General features: G+C 45.6%; 1 protein-coding gene across 10 annotated transcripts in view; it reads right to left on the minus strand.

The window, feature by feature from the left end:
- Positions 1 to 23125, minus strand: part of ADAMTSL1 (ADAMTS like 1) — a 707788-nt gene that overhangs the window by 283659 nt on the left and 401004 nt on the right. The window contains exon 1 of one of the 10 annotated variants that reach the window (XM_075931517.1): positions 5611 to 5805. The exons of the other annotated variants lie outside the window; for them this stretch is intronic. Within the exon in view, the coding sequence (XP_075787632.1) occupies positions 5611 to 5667 (57 nt within the window). The 5' untranslated portion in view covers positions 5668 to 5805. Of the gene's footprint in view, positions 1 to 5610; positions 5806 to 23125 lie in introns of those variants that run through there. 10 annotated transcript variants of the gene reach the window in all.

Consider the following 23125-nt stretch of genomic DNA (forward strand, 5'->3'; position numbering starts at 1 on the left):
TTGTATTCTCTTTTTCCACTCTAATTCTCACTTTCCATAAAGTCTATTTTCTATCTCCTCCGCCATATTTTCTGTATCATCTTTCTCCCGTCCTGCTCTTTCTATTGTACTCCTTTTTTCCTAGCTTAACCCAGATCACTCTCAACACCTAGGCACCCATTCTTAGAGTCCTGCACGCATACAACAATGTGAATTGGCATCCTGACTGCAGCTGCCAGGCTCAACTCATCATTCAGTCCACAATCCAGATTTCATTTTCATCTGCATCTGCACAGCAAGCCTTCTGGAGGGGAGGAGGGAAGGAGCATAGATGAACGGGGGGTGGGGAGGGGGCAGAGAAGAGGCAGGCAGCATTAGGGCAGGGACTAGGAATAAGGGGCAGCATGGGTACTGAGTGAGAGAGTTGAGAGGGGGTGAGGGACAGAGGGAAGGGACCAGATTTGCATTATGTTCTGCTGCCACCAGGTGCTTGTGAGCAATGGCACCCAGTAGCAGCAGCTTCTGTCAGATCACAGTGGGGCTCTGCCTGCTCCAATCCCCATGGTGGGGGGGATGTCCCTGTTGCCCAGGAAATGGCTGGTGCCCAGGTTGCTGCACCCCACAGCATCAGCTCCAGCCCTATGGAGCTGGGCTCCTCCCCTCTTGGAGCAACCAGGCTGTTTTGCTGGAATCTCTCCTCCTCTTCCAGAAATCAGCTGCCTCCCCCATGCATGTTCCCAGCTGCACTAGCTGGCAACACAGAACAGTGGGGTGGGGCAGGCAGCACGTGTCCCCCAGGAGGACCTGGAAGGGGTGCTCACCAGGGAGGAAGGGGTAGGTGGGAAGAAATAGAGGGACTGGGTGGGGCTGTCACTCAGTCCCTTGGACAGGGAGATTTAGAAGCTTCTTGCATCCCTTCCCTGCTGTCAGAGATACCCTCCCTCTCTCCCTAGCGGTTGGGCAGAGGAGGGAGGAGTAGAGCCCTGCACAGGTATCCACTCATCTGTCCACGGATAGGAAGGGCTCTACCCATCTTTGCACCCACATACAGAGTTTGGAAATGTTACCAGATGCCTAAAACTGAATGGACTAAGCCTAGTAGCCAGCAACTGATATGAAAAATGATGCACACTGACTAAGGCAATGGCCATGTGAGACGCCAACTGGTTTTTTTCCACAACTGCTAGCAAAGGGGAAAGTGTTGTGATTCCCACCTGGGTGCTGTCCCTCAGCCCTATTTTAACGACTCCAACTTGTCTACTAGGTTGTGGATACTTTTGAGGGCTGCCTCCACAAGGCTCTCGAGCTACTGAAAGAAAGATGGAACAGTCTCTTTCTCCCTCTCTCTGTTGCCAATTTGACCCAGAGCATCCAGGTTGCAGCAACTGGTGGGCAATCATGACTCTACTCCTGGGTCAACTTCCTGGTTGTTGCTATGGGAATGAATGTTCTGTTCTAGCCTTCTCCCTACCTCTGTTTCTCTGCTGGCCTCTGCTAATACTCACGACCATAGAAGAGTGAAATTGACCTAATTTTTCCTTTTTCTAAATCACTTTCACTGCTGCCAACAGACTGCAGTTTGAGAGAGCAGTTTGAGAAAGCAGCTAATAGCAACAGCAGAGGCAATGCAGCTGTCTGCAGTCTCAGACAGACAGCGTTACACCAGATATTCATGGTTCACATTTGACTGGTTACCGTCACAACCACAAGGGCAAGAGATCTGTTTAAATGAAAGAATATATTATGTAGAACTCTCCTTGAAAAGTTTCTTATTTCCTGTTGATGAGAGGTCTGCTCAAGCATTACACTAATTAATTGGTCCGTTACGATAATTATTGATTGACTAATTCATTCAGTTAACACACAGTGTCTGAGCCAACATGTTTATGGCTTAATATATTCTAGGGTCCAGGTTCTCTAGGATGTTTTACTGCATGGCCCTTTTTATTTTCTCTTGCCAGACCTTTGACTTATGCAAAACACATGAAACCATCCAAAAAATTCAACCTCTAATCCTCAAGAGACGAGTGACACCACTGAACTAGCCTAATAGTTTTTATTCCGGACCAAATCTCATTAAATTCAATGGGTGTTTTGCCTGAGTAAGGATTTGCATCCTAAGAACAGAATCACCACTACCTCAGTTCATCTGATTACAGAAGTTCCCACAAATCCTTGCCCTCAGTTAATGGTGGGACAGCAAATGATACACTTGGAAAAGCAAATTGGAAATGTTCACCAAAGCAAGTCTGTACATTAAACTTTACAACAAGATATCAAGAAAATGTCATATTATACACACTTACTAGTGACTTGGCCAGTCACATGAAGAAAATTGTTTATTATGTGTCTATACATCAAACATTCAGATTGAGAGTGTATTAGCTACGTTTTTATAAACCAATACTGTAAAGTTTTGAGTGCATCCCATTTGCATGAATAGAACCTGCTTTTGTATATACTACTTGTGTAGTTCAGCATTCCAACCCGCCTGGAGTGTTCAAATGCCAGTTTGCACACAAATGAGCGTGCATAGAAAGTATGTGTGTGCAGTTTTAGAGGCCACACAGGAAAATCCATCCTTATAAAGCTATAAATGTAGAAACAGATGGGCAGACATACAAGTGATGGGCATGTGAAGGGAAATTACAGAGTCAACCTTTCTACGTTCAGCTATAAACAAAGAATTTAACATTCATTCCACAGGCTAATTGTACTTATGGCCATCCAAGACAGATCAAGTTAAATAATAGAGGAGGAAAGTGCCAGAGAACCTGAAAGGAATGAACTATTGTGCTTGACTAGTTTCCATGTATAAATTAGTGTAGAGGGGAAAAAAAGAAATTCTAGAGACACATGTACTTTATTATAGTTCCTAGTATTATTCCTGCACAACTACCACAATAGCAGGCCAGAGAGCTAAAAACCACTAAAAAAGAAACAAAAAGAGCAAATGCAAATTTGATTAAACATCTTTCTGACAAGAAGTGGCTTGACTTCAAGTTTGGATGAACACTCATGTCAATGGTCGGTCTTAGACATTGTGGTTTGCTTGTGATTGGTTTTTACTTTTAAATGAATAGAAAGGGAAATCTTTGGAACAGAATGCCTGCTCATTTTTGTTTCGCTTAAAAGAGCTGTGTTACAACTTCCTCAGATTGCAAAAGTCAATGAGACAAAATTCCCCAAATAGCTCACCTCAGTCTGGAGAGAGAAAATCTATATTTCAAATAAGTATGGAGTTTGCTTTAACTGTTACAGGTTCAGACGCTGAGCACTGAGTCCCAGTGCAATTAACTGGTTAAATACCTGACCCTGCAGTCCTTCCTCAGGAAAAATACCCCATTGAACTCCAAATGATTTTGCACTGACTTAATTCCAAGGAGCCCTGGAGGACAACCCTTTGCTACATCTTTTTAGAGGGTACAAACTGGTCTATGGTGTGAGGAGGCAGGGAGACTAGCACTGCAGCTAGATGGATGCAGGTGTCGCATCTGACATGTGCCAACCTTCCCTAATGGTGCACCCATGCAGACCATGGTGCTAACTTTTTGCAAGACGGAGAAGTTACTTTTTAATTACAGTTCCAAGCTCTGCCTTTATGTATAGCTGAAGTCAAGGGGAGTCTTTAATTAATTTCAATGGGTTTTGCATCAGTCCCTGTAAGAATTTACTGTCTGGTATATTCTGGCAATACACATAGATCAATATATCCCAACACTCCTACATATTAACATCTAAGTCAAAATCCTGTAGTTGTTACTTAATCAAAACTTTCACTGAAACCAAATAAGGGATTTGCCAAGTAAGGGCTGAGAAAAAATGCTCCAACTCAAAAAGAGTTTTGCTTGTTTCATGTCACTGTTCTTAAGACACAAAGAGTTTAATTTTTTTTTTAAATCTCTGATGGAGGAGAAGGGCAAAAAAAAAAATCACACAAACACAAACTGGTATAGTATTAAATATAATGCATAATAGTTGGCAGCAGAATGCACTATTTATTTTCCTGAATTAGAGACTGAGTGCACAATTCACAAGCAGTGGAGTGAAGGAAGAACGAGTAGAGAGAGTAGAGTATTAACATGAGTCAAATCCTACAACTCTGACTCAGTCCTAACATAGGAAAAACTATGGCTTTTCCTTGAGTTAGGGCTGCAGGATCTGGCTCATAATGCATAACAGTTGCCAGGCTAATACACTTTTCATTTGTAAAGGAGAGTGTGTTTAAACTTCTCATGCCTCTCTGCAGTAATTTGTGTGGTTTGCATTTCATTTTGTATTTCAAAGAGCCTTTTTTTAACCACAATTATTTTTGCAGAAGGTACTTGTAATTACAATTATTGTGGATACTCATATTTAATGATCTGTGCATAGATGTTGTAGAGACCTAATAAAAATCCACCACATGCATTTTGAATAGGGATATATTATTTCTGACACTCTCATGGATATCATCATTAACTTTAATGTACAATAACTAGCACAGTTTTTCATTCATATGTATGTGAAGACATAAGCTCAGATTGATCTTAATGGAAATAGACAATGAACTTTGAAATAAAATGATTCTTCAATTATTAAGTATATCAAATATGAACTTTGCACTAGAGTCAAAGTTTGTAAATTAATGTTTTAAAAATACAAGTTTTTATATTGCATCATTATTAACTATTATTATTATTATAATATTATTATTATTATAATTAATCTAATCTCCAAGTGAGATTTAGCTGTTGTGCATGTCGAGGACACTCTCCTGTTAAAAGTGTGTGCATTACTGTTCATGTTTTCACTGCAAACTTTTTGGAGAGTAAACGTGCAGATTATACCCATAAAACTAAGTATGAGTCACAACGGAACATTTACTTTCAATCAAACAGCGCAGCAATGGTATTCAGCTGTACAGCATCTTATCAGTCTCACTGGGAGACACAATCAAATAAACAAACATCATCCACCAAACAACCACCATCACAAATTTGGTATCTCTAATGTACACCTGAGATCACCGAACAATACTTTACTTCCAAAACTTAGAGTTAACTTGTCTCTCTAATGACTTACAGTAATTATCAGAGATAATCCAAGCTGGTTGCAGAAGTCTCAGGACATGACGTACCTGGTTTCCTCTGAATTTGCAGAGGAAAAAATAGTTTTTAGAAATAGCAGAAAAACCCAACCCCCCCTAGTATATAAAACTCCAGGAACACGACAAGGTTTTACTGTTTGATTTCAACAGAGGAAAAAAAGCTTTTGCCCAAATTCCAAGCACCTACAGTTCACTTCACAGTTCATCTTTCCCCACATTTATATAATCTATGCCAACATTCACCTTTTGATTCTATCTGGAGCCACCTATATGGCAAGAGCCCTCATAGTATCCCAGAGCCTAGCCATCTACCCTGCAGTTTTATAGCCCCACAGCCCAAGCCCTGCGAGTCCAAGTCAGCTGACACGGTCCAGCCCTGGGTGTTCAGTTGCAGTGTAGACATACCCCTAGAACATGTGTTGTGTTGGAGGGGTTGTTACCTGCAGAATCATCTCTTTTCATCTGGGTCTTAAAGATTTTTCTTTAAAAAAGAATCTCTCGACTGCAACAGTTTAGCATTGAAATAAAGAAATAACATTTACCAGGAGCAGAGACGCCAGGAGCAGGGTGCCAGCAGTTGCCCAACGGCAGCATTCCATGCTTGGATCCTTGCCGCAATCTGAATCGGACACTGAATAAGCTGCTAAGTGCTGCTCTGCCTGCTGTCACATCCAGTACTGGTGCTAACACTTCAGTCCTGCCTATCAGCTTCCATCAGCGCTGCTCACATTTCCTGACTAAGGGGTAGGTGGGGGGGGGGGGTGAGCTGAATGGAATCTCTCTCTGAGCAGGCAGCCAGCCAATCAGGCTCTTGCTAATCAGACATGCAGAATAACAAAGCCAAGGGGTCCAGGGAAAGTATAACAGAAAAAGAAAGACGGGAAGGAATAAGAGAGAGAGAGAGAGAGAGAGAGAGGCAAAGCTGAAGTAAATGCTCTGCCTTCAGTTAACTCTGCTGAAGAGATCTAGATCTAGTCCTTTATTTGCCACAAGCTGTTTGTAGTTGTTGCTAGTACAGTAGCGTTTTTCGTAACTGTGCATTGTTTCATTCAGGAGGGAGACTTAATCTGGGTCAATATATAACATATGCCAAAAAAGGGCACTAATCGTAAAAGAGAGAAATTGGCCAAAGGAAAATAGATTCTACTTAAAAAAGGTTCTCCTCTATTCCTTAAGGGAGGGGTGGGGAACTTTTTTTTTTTTTTTTTTTTAGTCGGGAGCCACTGACCCACAGAAAAATCAGTTAGGGGCCACACACAAGTGAAAGTCCAAAAAAACCCAAAAACCAACAACCCAAATCCCCCTCTCTGATATGGCCCCCAACTGAGAAGGAGAAAGACACTCCCCATATTCCCCTTGCATACTAGAGCCTAGGGGAGCCCAGCCTAGTAGATTTTCTGTGCTCCAGCCCCACAACGGGGCAGCGGGGTGGGACTGAGCCTCAGGGACCAGATCCAGGCAAGCCAGGGGAGGGGCCTGAGGTTCCCCACCCCTGCCTTAAGGGAACATGAACTGTGTAAATCTGTTCATCCCAGACACAAAGTAGCATCTCTCCCCTCCCATCACCTCTGGTCATTCATATATGACTGCATGGATTGATGGCTGCAAGGTTGGGGTAACCAAGTCAGTTGGTAAAGGTGCTGGTCTGTAAAAGAATGAAGAAGAATTTTCTCCTCCTTATCATTGCGGATGAGTTCCACCACTTTCCCTATACACACCAAGGGGCGGGCAGCGGGCTGCAAAGGACTGCACGCTCCTTGCCTGGCCTTCTCAACCTGGGGCTCACTCAACAGCTTGTGCACATGAAGCACCAGTCCGGAGCACTCAGTCCCATGACACTTTCACACAGGAACCCTTTGCTCCTTCTCACAAGGTTCTTGGTCAGGCCTGCCTTACTCCAGCCTCCGTGGTAGGACACCTTTCCATAATAAGCCATCTCTAAGGAGGCTGGGGTCATGGAAACACACAGTAGCGCTGCACAGGGTCATGCCACTCCCAGTCAAGCACAGGAAACTGATCCCCTGCATGGGAACCTGCCAGGGGGAGAAAGAAGAGGGTACCCCAGTACCACTCTCTCTGGAAAGTGGCCTCTGCTGCTCACACACACCTTCCACAGCACCCCGCCTCTCCTCCAGTGGGCAGGGATCGAAATTCTCTCTTCAGTACAGGCAGTCCCCGGGTTACGTACAAGATAGGGACTGTAGGTTTGTTCTTAAGTTGAATTTGTATGTAAGTCGGAACTGGCGTCCAGATTCAGCCACTGCTGAAATTGACCAGCGGCTGACTACAGGAAGTCCGAGGCAGAGTTGCTCTGCCCCAGGCTTCCTGGAATCAGCCGCTAATCAGTTTCAACAGGCTGAATCTGGACGCCAGTTCCGACTTACATACAGATTCAACTTAAGAACCCCAGGTGTCCCCAAGTCAGCTGCTGCTGAAACTGATCAGCAGCTGATTCCAGCAAGCCCGGGGCAGAACAACTCTGCCTCAGGCTTCCTGTAGTCAGCTGCTGGTCAGTTTCAGCAGCAGCTGACTTGGGGACGCCTGGGGCAGAGCAGCTGGGGTGCTGTCGGGTTGGTCCAGTAGCGCCGCTCCAACCCAGCAGCACCCCAGCTGCTCTACCCCAGGTGTCGGCGAGAAAAGCCTGGTCTTCTGGGGGGGGGGGACGCACTAGCTGAGCCCTCCCCCCCCCCAGCAGACCAGGGAGATGTGGAGCAAAGCCTCGGAGGACATGGGCAGCGGGACAGCCCAGACGCGCCACGGGCAGCGGGACTGCGGCACGTCTGGGCTGTCCCGCTGCCCGCGTCCTCCGAGGCTTTGCTCCGCGTCTCCCTGGTCTGCTGGGGGGCCCTCCCCCCAGCAGACCAGGGAGACGCAGGCGGTGGACTGCCGAGATGCACCGCAGTCCCGCTGCCCACATCCTCCGTGGCTTTGCTCCACGTCTCCCTGGTATGCTGGGGGCGTCCCCGCCCAGCAGACCAGGGAGATGCGGAGCAAAGCTGCGAAGGACGCGGGCAGCGGGACCATGGCGCATCTGGGCTGTCCCGTCGCCTGTGTCCTCCGCGGCTTTGCTCCGTGTCTCCCTGGTCTGCTGCCCCCCCCCCCCCAGCAGACCAGGGAGATGCGAAGCAGCTTTTCTTGCCCCAGAGGACGCGGGCGGCGGGACCGCGGCGCGTCTGAGCGGTCCCGCCACCCGCATCCTCCAGGGTGAGAAAAGCCCCGTTCGTAACTGCAGATCCGATGTAAGACGGATTCGCGGAAGTCGGGGACTGCCTGTACACTGCCAGTGCCAGACCCAGCACATGCCAGACACAGTAGGAAGCTGAGCCTCCCAGTCCCCCATCCCACCTGTAGACTCTTGGCCTGGCTGGCACCTTCCCATTCATGCTTGTTCCCAGGCTATGGGGGATAGCAAGGCTCCCTCTGGACATCTGTGCCCCTACAGGAAAGTGCTGACTGTCTAAGCAACAGATGGCCTTGCTCGAAGCACATCGCCATCATCTAAACCGAGACCTCAGTGTCCACTCCAAGATTAGGGCTAGGCTTCATGCACAGTGGCTCCTGGGATGACTGCCCTTGTCACTTCTCATCACAGCTGGGCCAGCTGTGTGTGTGCCGTGCCCACCACCTCCCATGCCATCAGCATGGCCCCATATCATCTGCAGATGGAGCTGAACCCGCAATGATCCGCTGCAGGAACACATAGACTACCTCCATTCCCTCATCTGGAGCGTTGATGAGGAGCACCAGGAGTGGGCCACTGACCTTTAGGAGCGCTGGGCTGACTGGGAGCTGAGGAAAGCCATACGGAAGCAGCTGTCATGCCAGCCTAAGGCTACGTGCTCCCTCAATTACATGTCATGGAGCGCATGGTCGGATGCATGGAGTGATGCACTAGCCACTACCTCATACCCTTCCCCACCAACTCCCTGCCTAACTTCCTGCCCCCATCCCCCAACAACTCCCAGCACATGCACCCACTCCTGCACCTGCTTCCCACCCCCAAGGGACTGCTGGGGCCCGCAAACATGTAGCAGTGAAGTCTCCCGGGCAGCCAAAGCCTCCCAAGGTACCTGAGGCAGGCGCCAGTCCCAGACCCATCCCTGAGCCCTTCTACGCCCTCCTCTTTCCCTCACCCCTCATTCCAGATTCTTTTCCCAGGCCTTCCTCTGTTGTCTATGCCCCCAAATAAAAAATGACAGTTGCTTTTTCAAAACAAAAAGGCTTTTTTACTTGGTCTGCAGGGGAGGGGGACAGGTGGAAAGGGAAGGCAGGGGATGGGAGGGGTGGGAGAGTAAAGACACACAGGGGCAATATAAGGCTGCTTGTGGGGAGGCCCGAGGGAGAGTCTCACAGGTGGCATTGGCTGAAACTCTCCCTCAAGGCCTCCCAGAGGAGCACAGCCCCCTGATGTGCTCACCAAATGGCAGCAGTATCTGGCTGCTCATATGCCGCTCAGCCTCTGCCCCCCACCCCGGCAGGAAAGTCTTCCCCTTGCTCTCACATGCTGCTGCCACGTAAGGGATGTTTCTATCGCGGAGGTCCAGGGAGGTAAGGAGACTCCTGAACCTTCCTTTTAGGCAGTTGAAGGCACACTCAACTGCCATGTGGCACCTGATGAGCCTGGCATTGAAGTTCTCCTTGGTGGGGTCCAGGCTGTCAGTATAGGGCTTTATCAGCCAGGGAAGAGGGGATAGGTTGCATCACCCAGGATGCACACGGGCATGTCCATGTCCCCGACCGTGATGTTGAGGTCATAGAAAAAGTGCTGGTGTGTTTCCTGCAGAACGAGTTCCAGAATACATGGGTGTTGTGCACCTTCCCAGACTATGCAATGTAAAAATCCATGAACCGGCCCTTGGGGTCAATTAGGGCCTGCAGCACTGTCAAAAAGTGACCATTTCTATTAATGTATTTGGATGCACAGTGACTGGGAGCCAGGATGGGGATGTGGGTGCTGTTAATGGCCCCCTGAAGTTGGGGAAGTCTGTGGTTAGCAACGCTAGTGACAATGGGGGTCGATGATCTTTTGCAGTAGGATGGTGTTGATGGCATTGACCACCTATAGAATCATAGAAATGTAGAATCATAGGACTGGAAGAGACTTCAAGAGATCACTGAGTCCAGCCCCCTGTCCAAAGCAGGACCAACCCCAACTAAGCCATCCCAGCCAGGGTTTTGTCAAGCTGGGACTGAAAAACCTCTAGGGATGGAGATTCCACCACCTCCCTCGGGAACCCATTTCAGTGTTTTACCACCCTCCTAGTAATATAGTCAAACCTGCATGAGCACGGCCCCAACCATGGATTTCTCCACACCACACTCATTCCCCGTGGAGCAGTAGCTGTCTGGTATGGCGAGCTTCCAGAGTGCAATGGCGGCACACTTCTGCAGCGGGATGTGGGTGTCCTGTCACCCAAGGGCAGGAGCGAGCCATTCGCAGAGCTCCAGGAAGGTGGCCTTGGTCATTCCATTGCTGCAGGACAATGCGGTCCCACCAGTCTGAACTGGTTTCTTTCCTCCAGAAGCAGCATTCCCCGATGTGCAGGGGATGGAAGGGAATTTGTGCATCATAAGCACCAGGCCTGGGCTGGTTGTCATAGTCCTGAAGCATCACGTGGGTAATGTGGATGAACTGTGCCTTGAAGTGAAGCATGAGGCCCAAGAGCCTGTCACTGCTGTTCAGCAGCTCTGGCTCCATGTAGTCAGGGCTGTGGCGTCTGGAAGGGCAAGCACAGCACGCCGCGTGAGTTTGGTGTCCTGCGAGGGGGTGGGCAGTGGAAAAGTGGTGCTTAAGAATGAGTCCATAGAAAGAAGCGTGTTTCAGCATGAGTCTCAGGTAGCCTCAGCAAGCAGCTACAGGAAGTGGTTGCTTTCCTGGTGCCTTTCCTGGAGTGCTTCTGGGGGCTTTAAGTGCGATACAGGCTACAATCAGTATGGATGAGCTATTTCAAAATAATTCTGAGCTCTTTCCATGGTGTTTTGTAATGTGGATGCGCTATTCTGAAATAGGTATTTTGGGAGTTATTATTTCAAAATAATTTCCTAGTGTAGACATGCCCTGAGACTGGCTGAGTGAAGAGACTGTACTGGGAGCTGGAGGATGTGTGGGGAAGACTGGCTGGGCAAAGAGACTAGTAATAGAATGAGGAGTCCACAGGGTCAAGACTAGGACATGGGCAAGGAATGGAGGAGACTGGGGCTGGCTAGGATCAGAGAATAGGACTGGGATGCAAAGGTGAGACATTGACAGGTGAAGAGGACAGGGCAAATGTGGTAAAACTTCAGGGAAAGGTGCAAAATCTAAAGCTTCTTGCACTGCCAAGTGGGTGTCACTATATGGAATTTCTGTTATTTCAGTTTGCTTTAAAAAAAAATATCTAAGGGTACATCTACCCAGCAGCCTAAACTTGAAAAAAGATACGCAATTTGTGCTACGCAAATAATGTGCTATTTTGAGATATCCCTTAACCGTTGTGAAATGAGGGTTACTGGGATGCCAAAATAGCGTGCCCATTATTTCAAAAAATATTTCAAAACAACAGGCAGCTTGTATAGAGGTGGGGTAGCTATTTAGGGATAACCATGCAGTATAGATGTACCCTAAGAAATTATGTAAAATTAAAAACACTGTGACAAAAGAATATTAAGATTGCAAAACCAAAAGTGCTCAAACATGAGGAAATGCCAAAACCTAGATAGCATGCACAACCTTAATTTGACCATCTTGTGCCTATGAATTATATTACAATATAATAGCATACACAGCAGGGGATTGAATTAAGGATGCTTGTGCAACCCTCAGTTTTGTAATTTCCTAACACTGTCATGATGAATACATTGGATTGCTGTACAGTTTATATATTTTTAGTTTTCAAAACCAAACTGCTAAATTCCTGACTACCTGAATTGTAAGGGACATACCAATGAGAAATGGGGACACCCTTTAAAATGTCAGTTCCTTTTTCTGACTGAAGCCAAAACACAATTATATTCACTTATCTGTTATCACAGTTAAAGTGGAAAAGCGGTACTGATGCTACACATGCCCATTCCAGACATACTGACTCTTAAAATGCCTTGATCAACTTCGGAAAAGGTAAGTTGTTGTGGTTATTTTTTGTAAGCAAGACTTTCAAAAGGTAAGTTATTCAACCTGTAAAACCAGTGTAACTAGAACCTACACATGCAGAATTTATAGCTCCATCATTGTTCTGTGCATGGAACTCCCATTGACTTCAGTGGGAATTTTGCATGCAAAATCATGGCATAAAAAGTATATTAGCAGCAACTGAATGGTGTTGTCTCTAATCCTCAGATGCCTAAAAAATGTGATTTGGCTGCAAAGTGTTCTTTTTTTGTTCAAGATTGATATTTAAATCAATAGCAGAGTTTTTAAGACTTTCATAATGAAACAGAGAATGGTGCAAAACTCACATGACTTTGGATTTTGTTGCACATTTACAACTCAGACCATGTTCAGGAATTTAGGTCCATTTTGATTCCAAAATAAAGTCATGCAAAACCCATGGTTTTGACGTGAAGCCAGGTGAAATGTCACAGTTTTGAAAGTTTGGCTTTGAATGCAGTTGAACCAAGAACTCAAAGTGAACCTCAGGGACTGGAAAACTCACATGAATCAAATCCAAAGAAAAGGTCCATGCATTGCAAAAGCATTACATTTCATAGACATTTCAGCCCAATCCTGAATCCACATCACTCAAAGACAAAAAAAATCCCATTAATTCTATGGGAGCAGAATTGGACTCCAAATCACAACTGCATGGCATCCACGCACAAGGTCTGAGAATGGCCACTTCTGGTGTCCATATTGACTATTAACTATGTTCCTTTTTCAGGTGTTTAAAACAGACTGTATCAGTTTGTAAGCAGCATTGCACAGCAATGGCAGCTTATGTGAAAGGCGAGCAGAAATGAAGGAGAATGTCAGAACTGTCCGAAGCTTCAGTCCAGATTTAACAATGCTTAATTTAAAAAACAACTGGCCCAGGAAGGAGAAAGCTGGTAACATCAATATGCTTTATAGCAGGAAAGAGTGAACTGATCTGTGGAGTTGATCTCCTTGGGGAGAGTATGTTACAGTTTTCACTCAGAAGCCACCTGTCTGTTCCTAGAGGCAGAACCTCCTTTTTTCCCCCCATAAGGACTGCAGCAACCAATATTTTTTATTTTATTTTTCAGTTAATGCTTAGATTGCCATGTAAGTCTGGATTTGTTTCTGGGATGTTGGACACTTATATAAGCATGGTAAGTGAAAGAGGAGCCAATGCTTATAAAGGAACTTGAGACAGGATATGTGTGTGTGTGCGTGCACGCGCACTTGAGACAGGGTGTGTGTGTGTGTGTGTGTGCATGTGGACCACAATCTCCATGAAGGATAAATGATGCATAGCCCCAGTTCAAGCACTCCATACTGGAAGAAATGTCTCCCCATGGAATAAACACACCATTGCTCTGAACTATGAAGGCATGCTTGCTCATATCTGTAAGGATAAGCTCTAGAGGTAAAAGGGTAGTTCAGTCTTCAGACCCACTTGGTCCTTGGCCTTTATGCTAAGAATTACTGCCAAATAATACCTGCAACCTGCAATGAGGAAGCCTGGGGACTGGATTGAGACTGTCTAGTTCAAGTATTTTTATGGCTCCCATCAGCATAGCATCTGAGCACCTTAATATATTTATCCTTTCTACCCCACATGAGGTACAGACAAAAGAACACAGCAATGTATGTATCTATGTTCAACTCATTTTGTTAAACTGACTAGAGTTCAAGCTGATGGTAAATCTTTAAATCATATGACACATTCTATCCCAACAATGAAGAACTGCATCTTCTTTACCCTCAGAAATGTTGAGATTATTTGAGAAAATGGTTGGTGTCTCGTCTTCTCTGAGACTGGATTGCAGTGGTGAGCAACCTCATCAGAGTTACATATGTGGCCCATGAGACATTTTGTTTACTGTTGCCAGCATGTAGGTTTGCCAGATTCTGCTGGGTTTGGTCCACCTAGTTTTCCTTCTACTGGTATTACTAAAATAAAGCAAGGGCACGTGAAGTGAGGTGCGTGCTGATTATACACAACAGTGACTGTGAAAACCGTGCACTCCCTCTGCATCCAAACAAAGTATTGCTACAGTTCGATTGGCACATCCCACCAATTTTATCTATGAAAGTGCAGTTAGTGAAACTACCCTATCCCAGGAGACCATCTTAGTTATGACAGTCTTGTGGTCCATGGAGATGAAGGAGGGCTACTCATGAGGTCCACTCAATAGCCTTGGTTGCCCATCATTGCTTTACTACATTGATTGAATTGGTGAGGTTGGCAAGCTACTGCATGTATTATAAGCCACCAGAACTACTATTTTGCAAATGGCTTTGGCCATTTTTGAATGGTTCTGAGGATATCCCACAATAAGGCGGATATCAAGAAAAAGTTAAGGGAGTCAGTGGCACATCAAGAAGATGACTTGTAGGAAGTGGCTGTTTGTATTGTCTATCTAACAACCCTGTCCAGCAGTCGCAGTTATTGAACTTTAGATAGCAGAAATATACCTCCCCTCAGAGAGAGAGAGAGAGAGAGAGAGAGAGAGAGAGAGAGAAATGAATGTTAAAATAGTTAATAAAACTTGCACTGCACTCTTCACAATAGTGTTATATTCATAGTTTTCCACTGGTAGGGTGTGGGAGTTAATGGCTTCGCCAAACATCTTGAGCTAGCATGCTTCAGATCTGAGTCACAACATCAAAACAGGGTAATTCTGCAACAGAAAATACAAAACTGCTTTTCCATCCTTTTGAGGAGAAGGATCTCAGGTACAATTGACAAGCAGATCTCCAGCATTGAACTTAGGCATGACTATTTTATCAGGTTTATCCCAACTTGGCCTTTCATTGCACAAACACCATTCTTCCTTACATCCCCGTAACACCTCTCCCTCCTTGTTGTGAACCTCCCATCTTTCTTCTGGTCAGACTTTTAGCTCAGTTTCAATGCCAGTACATCAATTAACACAATGCAATGCCACAACATCAGATAGCTGTCTTGGGCTCCGTACGAATGATCATGACACTTCTGGAGACAGAACTAAAGATGGAGCATTAAAGATTACCTGACTGCTTTTTTCCCCAATCATTCCCCTTCCTCCATATCTAGTTAGTCACATGGGGGAAAGTCTAGTCATCAGCTTGTCAAAAGCTATGTATTGCCCACTTAATGGTGCTGGTTATAGACAACTGAAATTGGAGTTACTAAAAGTAATTAGTTTTGTAACCCTAACAAAAGTGCATTGATTCCTAAAGCTAAACACATCATCTTACTGTCTTCAGCCTCCTCTTCCTGCCATCCATTGTACTACAGCATATTTTACAATTCCAGAAACACTTGCTTCCTATTTTAGATACTTATGGGCCTCCTCAATATCATAGTATCTGAGCATCTTTTTAATGTATTTATCCTCAGAACAGTCCTATGAGGTAAGTGAATACTAATTTCCCCCACTTTACAAATAAGGAACTAAGATACAGAAAGAGACTAAATGACTGGCCCAAACACACACAAGAATCTATGGTGGGATTGGGAACTAACACCAGTCTCCCAAGCAATCTAACCACACAGTACTTACTTTCATGCATAGTCCCAGTTAAGGGACTAGGACTACTGATTATATTAAGGTCGCCTCTGTGGACAAGGTAAGATTTTACCTTTAAGGTAGCTCTTTAGGGCAGGGAATGTCTCACTCTATTCTGTAAAGTGCTAGGCATACTTATGGCATTATATAAATAATAATACGAAAAGGATTTAAGGCCCTAATCCTGCAGGGAGTACTATTCACACAGACCCCTGTGCAGTGCTGCCAACTCTTATGATTTTGACCTTATTGTTTGTGCCTATGTGGAGCTCATCACAAGAAAAGGCCACATTTCTTTCTCCCCACTTCCCTTTGGTGAGCTTTCAAATGAGTTTGGCTCTAGTTCGGACTTTGAAAGTTATAATACCTGACTGATTTTAAAAAAATACACATTTGAACCTTCTCTGCAAGGATATACATTCCCGTCACCCCCGCAGAAGTTTGCAATGTCTACATAATTTTTGTGTGCTCTTTTGTTTTTCACAAACAATACTTTTTATTAAAACAAACAAAAACAAAGCTAAACACACATGGGCAACACTCAAATCAGATGAAACTGCCAAAAGTAACAATTTTAAATTTGGAATAAATTAAGAGAAAATTAGGTTTTAAAGTTGAGAAGGGCTTAAGTTGTGCATTTTGGATCTGGTGCTTGGCCCAATGTAAAGGAGGCCATTTGCAATATTCTGGTCTGCAGAGCAGCTAGATTCAGATTTCAAATGCTTCCAAAATCTAGGGGAGGGGCGTACTCAAGTTTATGATTTGGGTCCATTTCTAGTGCTTACAATTAGGAAGAATGTCTGGACAGTATGAGGCAGACTTTGAAATGATGTGGAAGAATTTTTGAATAGAGAACATTCTAAAAAAAACCTTTTGTCATTAACATCTTTCATATGTCACAGTATCGTGAAGTCCTTCTGCAAATGGAACTCCCTAGACACCTAATGAGCATTCCACCTATGGAGGACTGGCAGAACTGAACATCAAATTAGTAATATTAGTGCACATTAGCATTTGAAATAAAAAGCATTACAGATTACAGCATGGCACATTTAAAAAGCTGGAAACATTATGGCTTCTCTGATTTGAAGATAATGATTAGGATTTAGTATGGGCAGAAATGCCTTCCCACCTCCAAATTTAAGTCAAAGCACATTTATAAATGTATTTTTTTTTAAAGAAAACAACTGTCATAAAACATGAAGGTAAGTGGTAGAAAGTTGGAGCAGCACCAGGCTCAAACTTCTGCAACACATGCACATGAATGGAAAAGGTATTTGGTGAAATATTTGAAACATATGGTTTTGTTTGTGTTTCTTGCAAATGTTTGAGAACAGTGAACAATTCCTACCTGTATACAATCATGGCCATGAATGCACTATTATGTTGTAACAAAAATGTATTTATAAGCAACCAGTAAAATACTGGAAGAAATCATAATGTTAATAACTAAGAGGTTATCGAGTTCCATATTGAATTTCTCAGTGCTAAAGCTTGCCATGCAAAGAGCAGCAATTTTTACTTGATGGATTAAACAGTTTCAATATGGAATAAATACAGGAAATTATTAAATAAAACAGATAATTTTCTCCCCTTAAGCTGAGCAGAAAAAATTCTCAGCATCAGCTCAACAGGTGAAAAAGCAATTTTTTTCCTGTGTTCTACGTTTCTCTCTAAACTGGAACCCCAATTTGAACCCACAAGTTTAGGGGCTCTAAAACCAAAACCAAACATGGAAAAGAATTTCATTTCTCAGGCCCATCACTCTGGTGATAGAAGATCTACTGATGCATCTGTGGAAGACTAGCTTCTTTTAAGCTGTGCAGTTTGCTGGATCCAGCTCTTCTCACTCACAAAGAGGAATTCAGGAACAATTGCACTACAGTCAATGATATAACTGGGAGCAGAATCATACCCTCAGTTTGTATTTTAGGCATAAAAGGATCATTTACTCATCTGATGCTATATATGCAGAATATGGGTAAACTGTATATATACACTGTATAGGTGTGACCATGTCCAGGGTGGGGCTATGCCCCGCCCTCTTGGGGCAGTCCCCCTTCGGCCACTGCTGATTCCCCCACGCCTTTGCCCAGGTGTAACTCGTGTCCCGTGTCCTATGTCAGGCGTGTTCTAGGTGCCGGAAAAAAGTCCAATGCTCTCCGGGCCGGAGAGGAAGAGGGGGGCCCGGGCCTGCCCTCACTCATGGGCCCCAACCCCGGAGCCCTAAGGACATGGATCCTCCGTGATCCGGTCCGGCTGACGGGGCGCCTAGCCGAAATGCGCCAGCCCACAAACCACTCCTGGTTGTGCCCTGGGCTACTTCCTCTCCTCTGTCCACCGCTGACCTGGGGTCCCCCGGCTCACCTCCCCCCTGGTCGACAGGGTGCCTCCGGGGCAGGTGCCGGTCAGGGGCGCCAGCTTCCTGGAACCGTGCCACTTACGCTGCTCCCCTCCTCCTCTCCTACCCGGGCGGCGGCATTTTCAAATGCCCTGCCACTTCCCCCCCTCCCTGGGGCGGGGCCAGCTTGTTTGTATGTCCTGGGGGAGGGGCAGGGCCGCACTTCCCCCCTCCCTCTGGCCACGCTCCCATCGCTACTCACTGTGGCGTCCGGGCTCGCCAGCTGCGCAGCGGTGCGGGAGCACCTGGCACACCACCGGTGCCCTGTGTCCGATGCCCCGAACAGGACTTGCCCCCCAGGGGCTTCAGTGTGGGGCGGGGGTGTCCCGTCACAATGGGTAAAAGCCTATGTTATATTAAATAACTGAGCTGAAAGTCAAAGACCCTACCTCATATTCACTGAAATAAGTGGCAACAAATGTGACAAAGACACTCCTGACCAATAAGGTCAGTCAAAGAAATGGACCTCCCATTGCCTCCCAACCTTGCATGATCTAATGTGTCATTCCAAATAATCTGAAACATGGCATGGTCAGGATTCTTTGCATTGCAATGCATGAAAACAACCCAGCTGAAAGGTTCTCATTAAAGACCACCAATGAGGAAAATCTTCCCATGTTTCAACGTCAGCCCGAATCCACCTCTGTCCCCAGATTCAGATAAAAACTCTCCCTTCGATCTAGTCATAATTTTTTCCCATCAATACTTTTTCATGTGTGTGGGAATTTTTCATTTTGATCAAAAGCTTTTGATTTTGTATTAAAACTTAAAACTCATTTTGACCCCGTTCTTGTCACACTGGAAATAACATTTTATTTTTTGCTCCTAATTTAAATTTCTCCTCCATAAAAAAGATGGAAAATTCATTTAAAAAGTTTGTTTCTTCACAAAATATACACTATGCTTTTCAGACAGATCTAATTAATATTATCTGCACTGCAGTATCACCTAAGCAACCCAACCATGGAGCTTGCTGTGCCAGGTTATACAAACACAGTACAAAAGACCAGCTTTAAAGAGCTAACAATTTAAGTCTTAGACAAGAAACAACAGGTGGATACAGACAGACTCACAAGAGAACACAAAGAAACAGTAACAACTTAAAAACCTTTCTTTCCATAAAACTGCAATAGCAGCTTTTTGGTTTCACCTGGCTGGGATGGGTGGAAGACAGCACTTTCACAGACATCCCTCTAAGAACTGACTGAGGTACTTATATAGCAAATGTCCCCAGCTCTATCAGAGCCAGAAGCCAAACGCTACATCTCTGTGGCATTCCTGATTTCCAGTAACCTGAGGAGCAAATAGTCCCAAGATTGTCCCTAAACCCAAATTCCAGAGCTGAAGCTGTTGCAGAGTTAAGGCTTAGCACGTATTTCTCCTTTATGTCAATGAGCATCACAGGCATAGAGCCAATCCTACTGACACTTTTCACTGTGTGGAAACAGGAAAGTACTTTGGATGGAATCCAGTATCTTACCACAATTCCATTTTTGGGAAAAGAAAAAAAAAGTCTGTGCTCAGTTACACTGGTATAAATCCACAATAAACCCATTAAAACCAGCAGCATGACTGTTCTAGAATTTGGCCTAGAGCAGAGTGAAAGCAGACTGCATGGGCTTTCAGGTTCATGCAAGCCTGATTTTGAAGCATTTACATTTCAGCTGTTCTGTGGCAGGGACCCTGCCATCTATTCTCCTTTTAATTCTCATTCACTAGCTTAAAGTAAGCGAAGTAACATGCCCCACATCGTTATCTAATTTATTAAGTTCTAGAGTGCAATTCCCCCTGGCTCTTCAGGCCCAAGATTTTCTTCATGAGGCTTCCAGTGCACCTTGAATTCAGGCGTTCAGTTCTCATGTGCTTTCCTTGCTCTCCCACATCAGTTTACTCTAACCAGGGAGCTCTGTATGTCCCACCATGGGCTGGACTTGTCATGGCCACCCAGGTGAGGGTCAGTTTCTGCTAAGTCTATCTATGTACATATAATGTTATCAGTGCAGAACTGAAATACCTCAACTAAATCTAGTCTCACAACGGCCATGTGAACTAGGAAAGTGTTATCCCCATTTGTACAGGTGGGGAACTGAGATCTAGAGAGATTAAATGATACACCAGCGTCTCTGGAAGATCCAGGACTTCACCTCCTACTTTCTGAGTACTAATCCAATGCTTTGATCAGTGCAGACCTTTAAACACAAGCCCATTCTTCAAATAAATCTTTGTGACTCTCTGAGCTACACCAAACACCTACTGACTCTAGCACCACAGAAAGCACAAGATATGGGATTTTACCTTCCTTGCACAGGAGCGTGGAGACAGAAAAAGGGAAAGGCTATTATACCTTCTCCGTCCTCACAAAAGAAACCTCTAGCTCCATTCCCCTGTCACTGATTTACAGGGATATGCTTTCATTAGATAGTCCCTATTTTATATAGGGTAGCACAGGGGAGAAGGCCCCTTAGACAAGGATGGAGGGTCACTGGATCGGGCTAGGAGTGAGAGGGACGGGTAGCAGGTAGGGTGCAGAGTGAGGTGGGGGAGAGGTCTGGGTGGAAGCAGGTGCAGGAGTAGGGTTGCCAGATGGTTTCAACTAAAATACTTAACATTACATCACAATCTACATAACATCTTATTTAGAAAATACCGGACATTTATATTTTCTCAATTTGTTTCCTGATCAGAAAGCTCAAATACTGGACTGTCTGATTCAAAACTGGACACCTGGCAACCCTATGCAGGAGCAAGGTGAGGGTGCGGGCTCTGGGTGATGGAGGGAGGGAGGAGCGCTTGCTCCCTGAGGACACACATGGCTCTGTGTCTCCCACCTCTCCCAGGCACTGCCCCCTGCTGTTCTTATTGGCCATGATTAAGGCCAATTGGAGTGGTGGAGGAAAAGCTTCCAGGCAGCGCTTTGCTGTGCTGCTGTTTCCCAAGTTGGGGCAGGGGGAGAGGAAGCAGCAGCGTGCAGAGCCGCTTCCTCCCTCTGCCAGTCAGATCCCTTGAGTCGGATCTGGCCTCGGCTTGCCTTACTCTGGCCTGTGAGGCTTGGGCCTCCCCCACCTCCACAGCCAGGAGCCAGTGCGGACACTCAGGCACATGGGAGGTGTTGAGGGAGAAGTATTGTATTGGGGCAGCCCCACCTCGCACTATAAATCAACCTGCGGTCATGGCCCAGCTGGCTGAGAGGGTCCCTCTGGCGCAGAGCACCCCTTGCTCATGGCCTTGCCGGGCATGCTCCCTGGTGAGCCGCACTGTAAAAGGCCCTGAGCCGGCTCACTCGGGACCTCTAGCCAAAGGGGAAGGACTGGTGGAGCCAGCTCCAGACTCAGAGGAGTCCAAGCAGCTGGAACCAAGGCCACTGCCGCTACAACCTCAACAGCAACTGCCACAGCCCCAGCCTCCGCGACAGCCCTGGTCCCGGAGGCCATGGCGAGGTACGACCGCAGGGGAACGGCGGGGGGTAGGAAGCAGCCCAGGGCAAGGAGCGATAGGTCCCCAAGTGCTCAGCAGGCTGAGGGGAGGAACCCCTTGCTGAGCAGGCAGTGGACCGAGCCACTGCCAGTAGGACCCTGGGCTGGGACCCGGTGGAGTGGGAGGGCCCGGGACCCCCTATCCTCCCCCTCTGCAGTGCCCGGGAGCACAGGAAGGCCCACAAGCCTATGAGTAGGCCATATTTACCCCAAGAGGGGAGCCTGCAAGGAATGGGCCAGAGGACCGTATTTACCCCAAGAGGGGGAACTTGTAAAGACTGTGCCGGAGGGCCGTATGTACCCCAAGAGGGAACCCCTGACTGAGGGGCCGCACCCCTCACACCTCTATTTCTGGACTAACGTCTACCTTCCACTGATTCCACAGGGACACACTGGATATCAGGCAGGGCAAAATCCTCCTGTGTAATTTCAAGTTCACCAATTTGAAAATAAAATCCTTTTCTGCCTCTATTTTTGCTCAACTCAGAGTTTGTGTTCACTCTCATTCTTTAGGGGGAAAATAGCATCTGCAGGATTTTATTCTTAGATCCCCACATTACCCATGTACTCTGCAATGAGTCTCTTCAGCAGAAGTTCACTGAACCCATGTGGTGAGGAACCATGACATCACCCAGTTTTCAAACACATATTGTGTATTGCACGTAAGAAATCTTATGCATGGTGTTCATGACTTTAAGCAGCCTAAGGGGAAAGTAATTAAAGCAAAGTTTGTTTAGCAGTAAATTAGCAAGAGTGTAATTAAGACACATACTTTTGAAAGTCCAACTGATTCCCTGCTTTGGGGGAAACATGCTCTCTGCTATTCCTTTCCTTTCAGTTCTTCTGTTTCCCATGCATGCAATATTTCAAAATTGAGGATCACTCTCACTGTATTTGAAATCTGTACAATTGACTCCATTACATTAGGCAGCATTATGGGGCTGCTTTTCTGGCAATTTGAGTCAACAATGCAATATGAAACACCTATCGATAATAATGAGGAATAAAAATGGTGTACGAAATTCAAACCAACTGACACCCTCTACCAATTATACTTGCCTCAAAGTCATGAATGAAGGTGCAGATTTGGACCCTATGCATTTACTTGACAATAATGAAAGCCTTTAACTTTAGAATTCTATAGTGATGTATTTTCAGAGTATAGGATATATACACAGCTATTGAATTCAGCCCAGGACAATTTAGATGTATTATCGCATATACAACTGAAGTACCTTGTGTGACCAAAACCAATCCATACATTCCTGAACATGCACTAATGCATCCTTAGCTTCCTAACTGTGTACTTAGACTTTGCTGGGACTTGCTATGCTTCCTACTTGCACATTTCAAATCTAGGTGTAGGCTTTATATGGAGCAACTGAATACAGTTGTATTGTGCCAAGCATAATGGACCAAATTTTCAACCAACCAGCCCTCAGCACAACCTACATCTCAGCACTAGACACTTCCCACCCCCTCGCCCTGCAGCCCTAATAGCTATGTGGAGCAACAGTGGCAGCAGCAGCAGGG

The sequence above is a fragment of the Pelodiscus sinensis genome, chromosome 6 (assembly GCF_049634645.1).
Source record: "Pelodiscus sinensis isolate JC-2024 chromosome 6, ASM4963464v1, whole genome shotgun sequence".
In the NCBI taxonomy this organism is placed as follows: Eukaryota; Metazoa; Chordata; order Testudines; family Trionychidae; genus Pelodiscus; species Pelodiscus sinensis.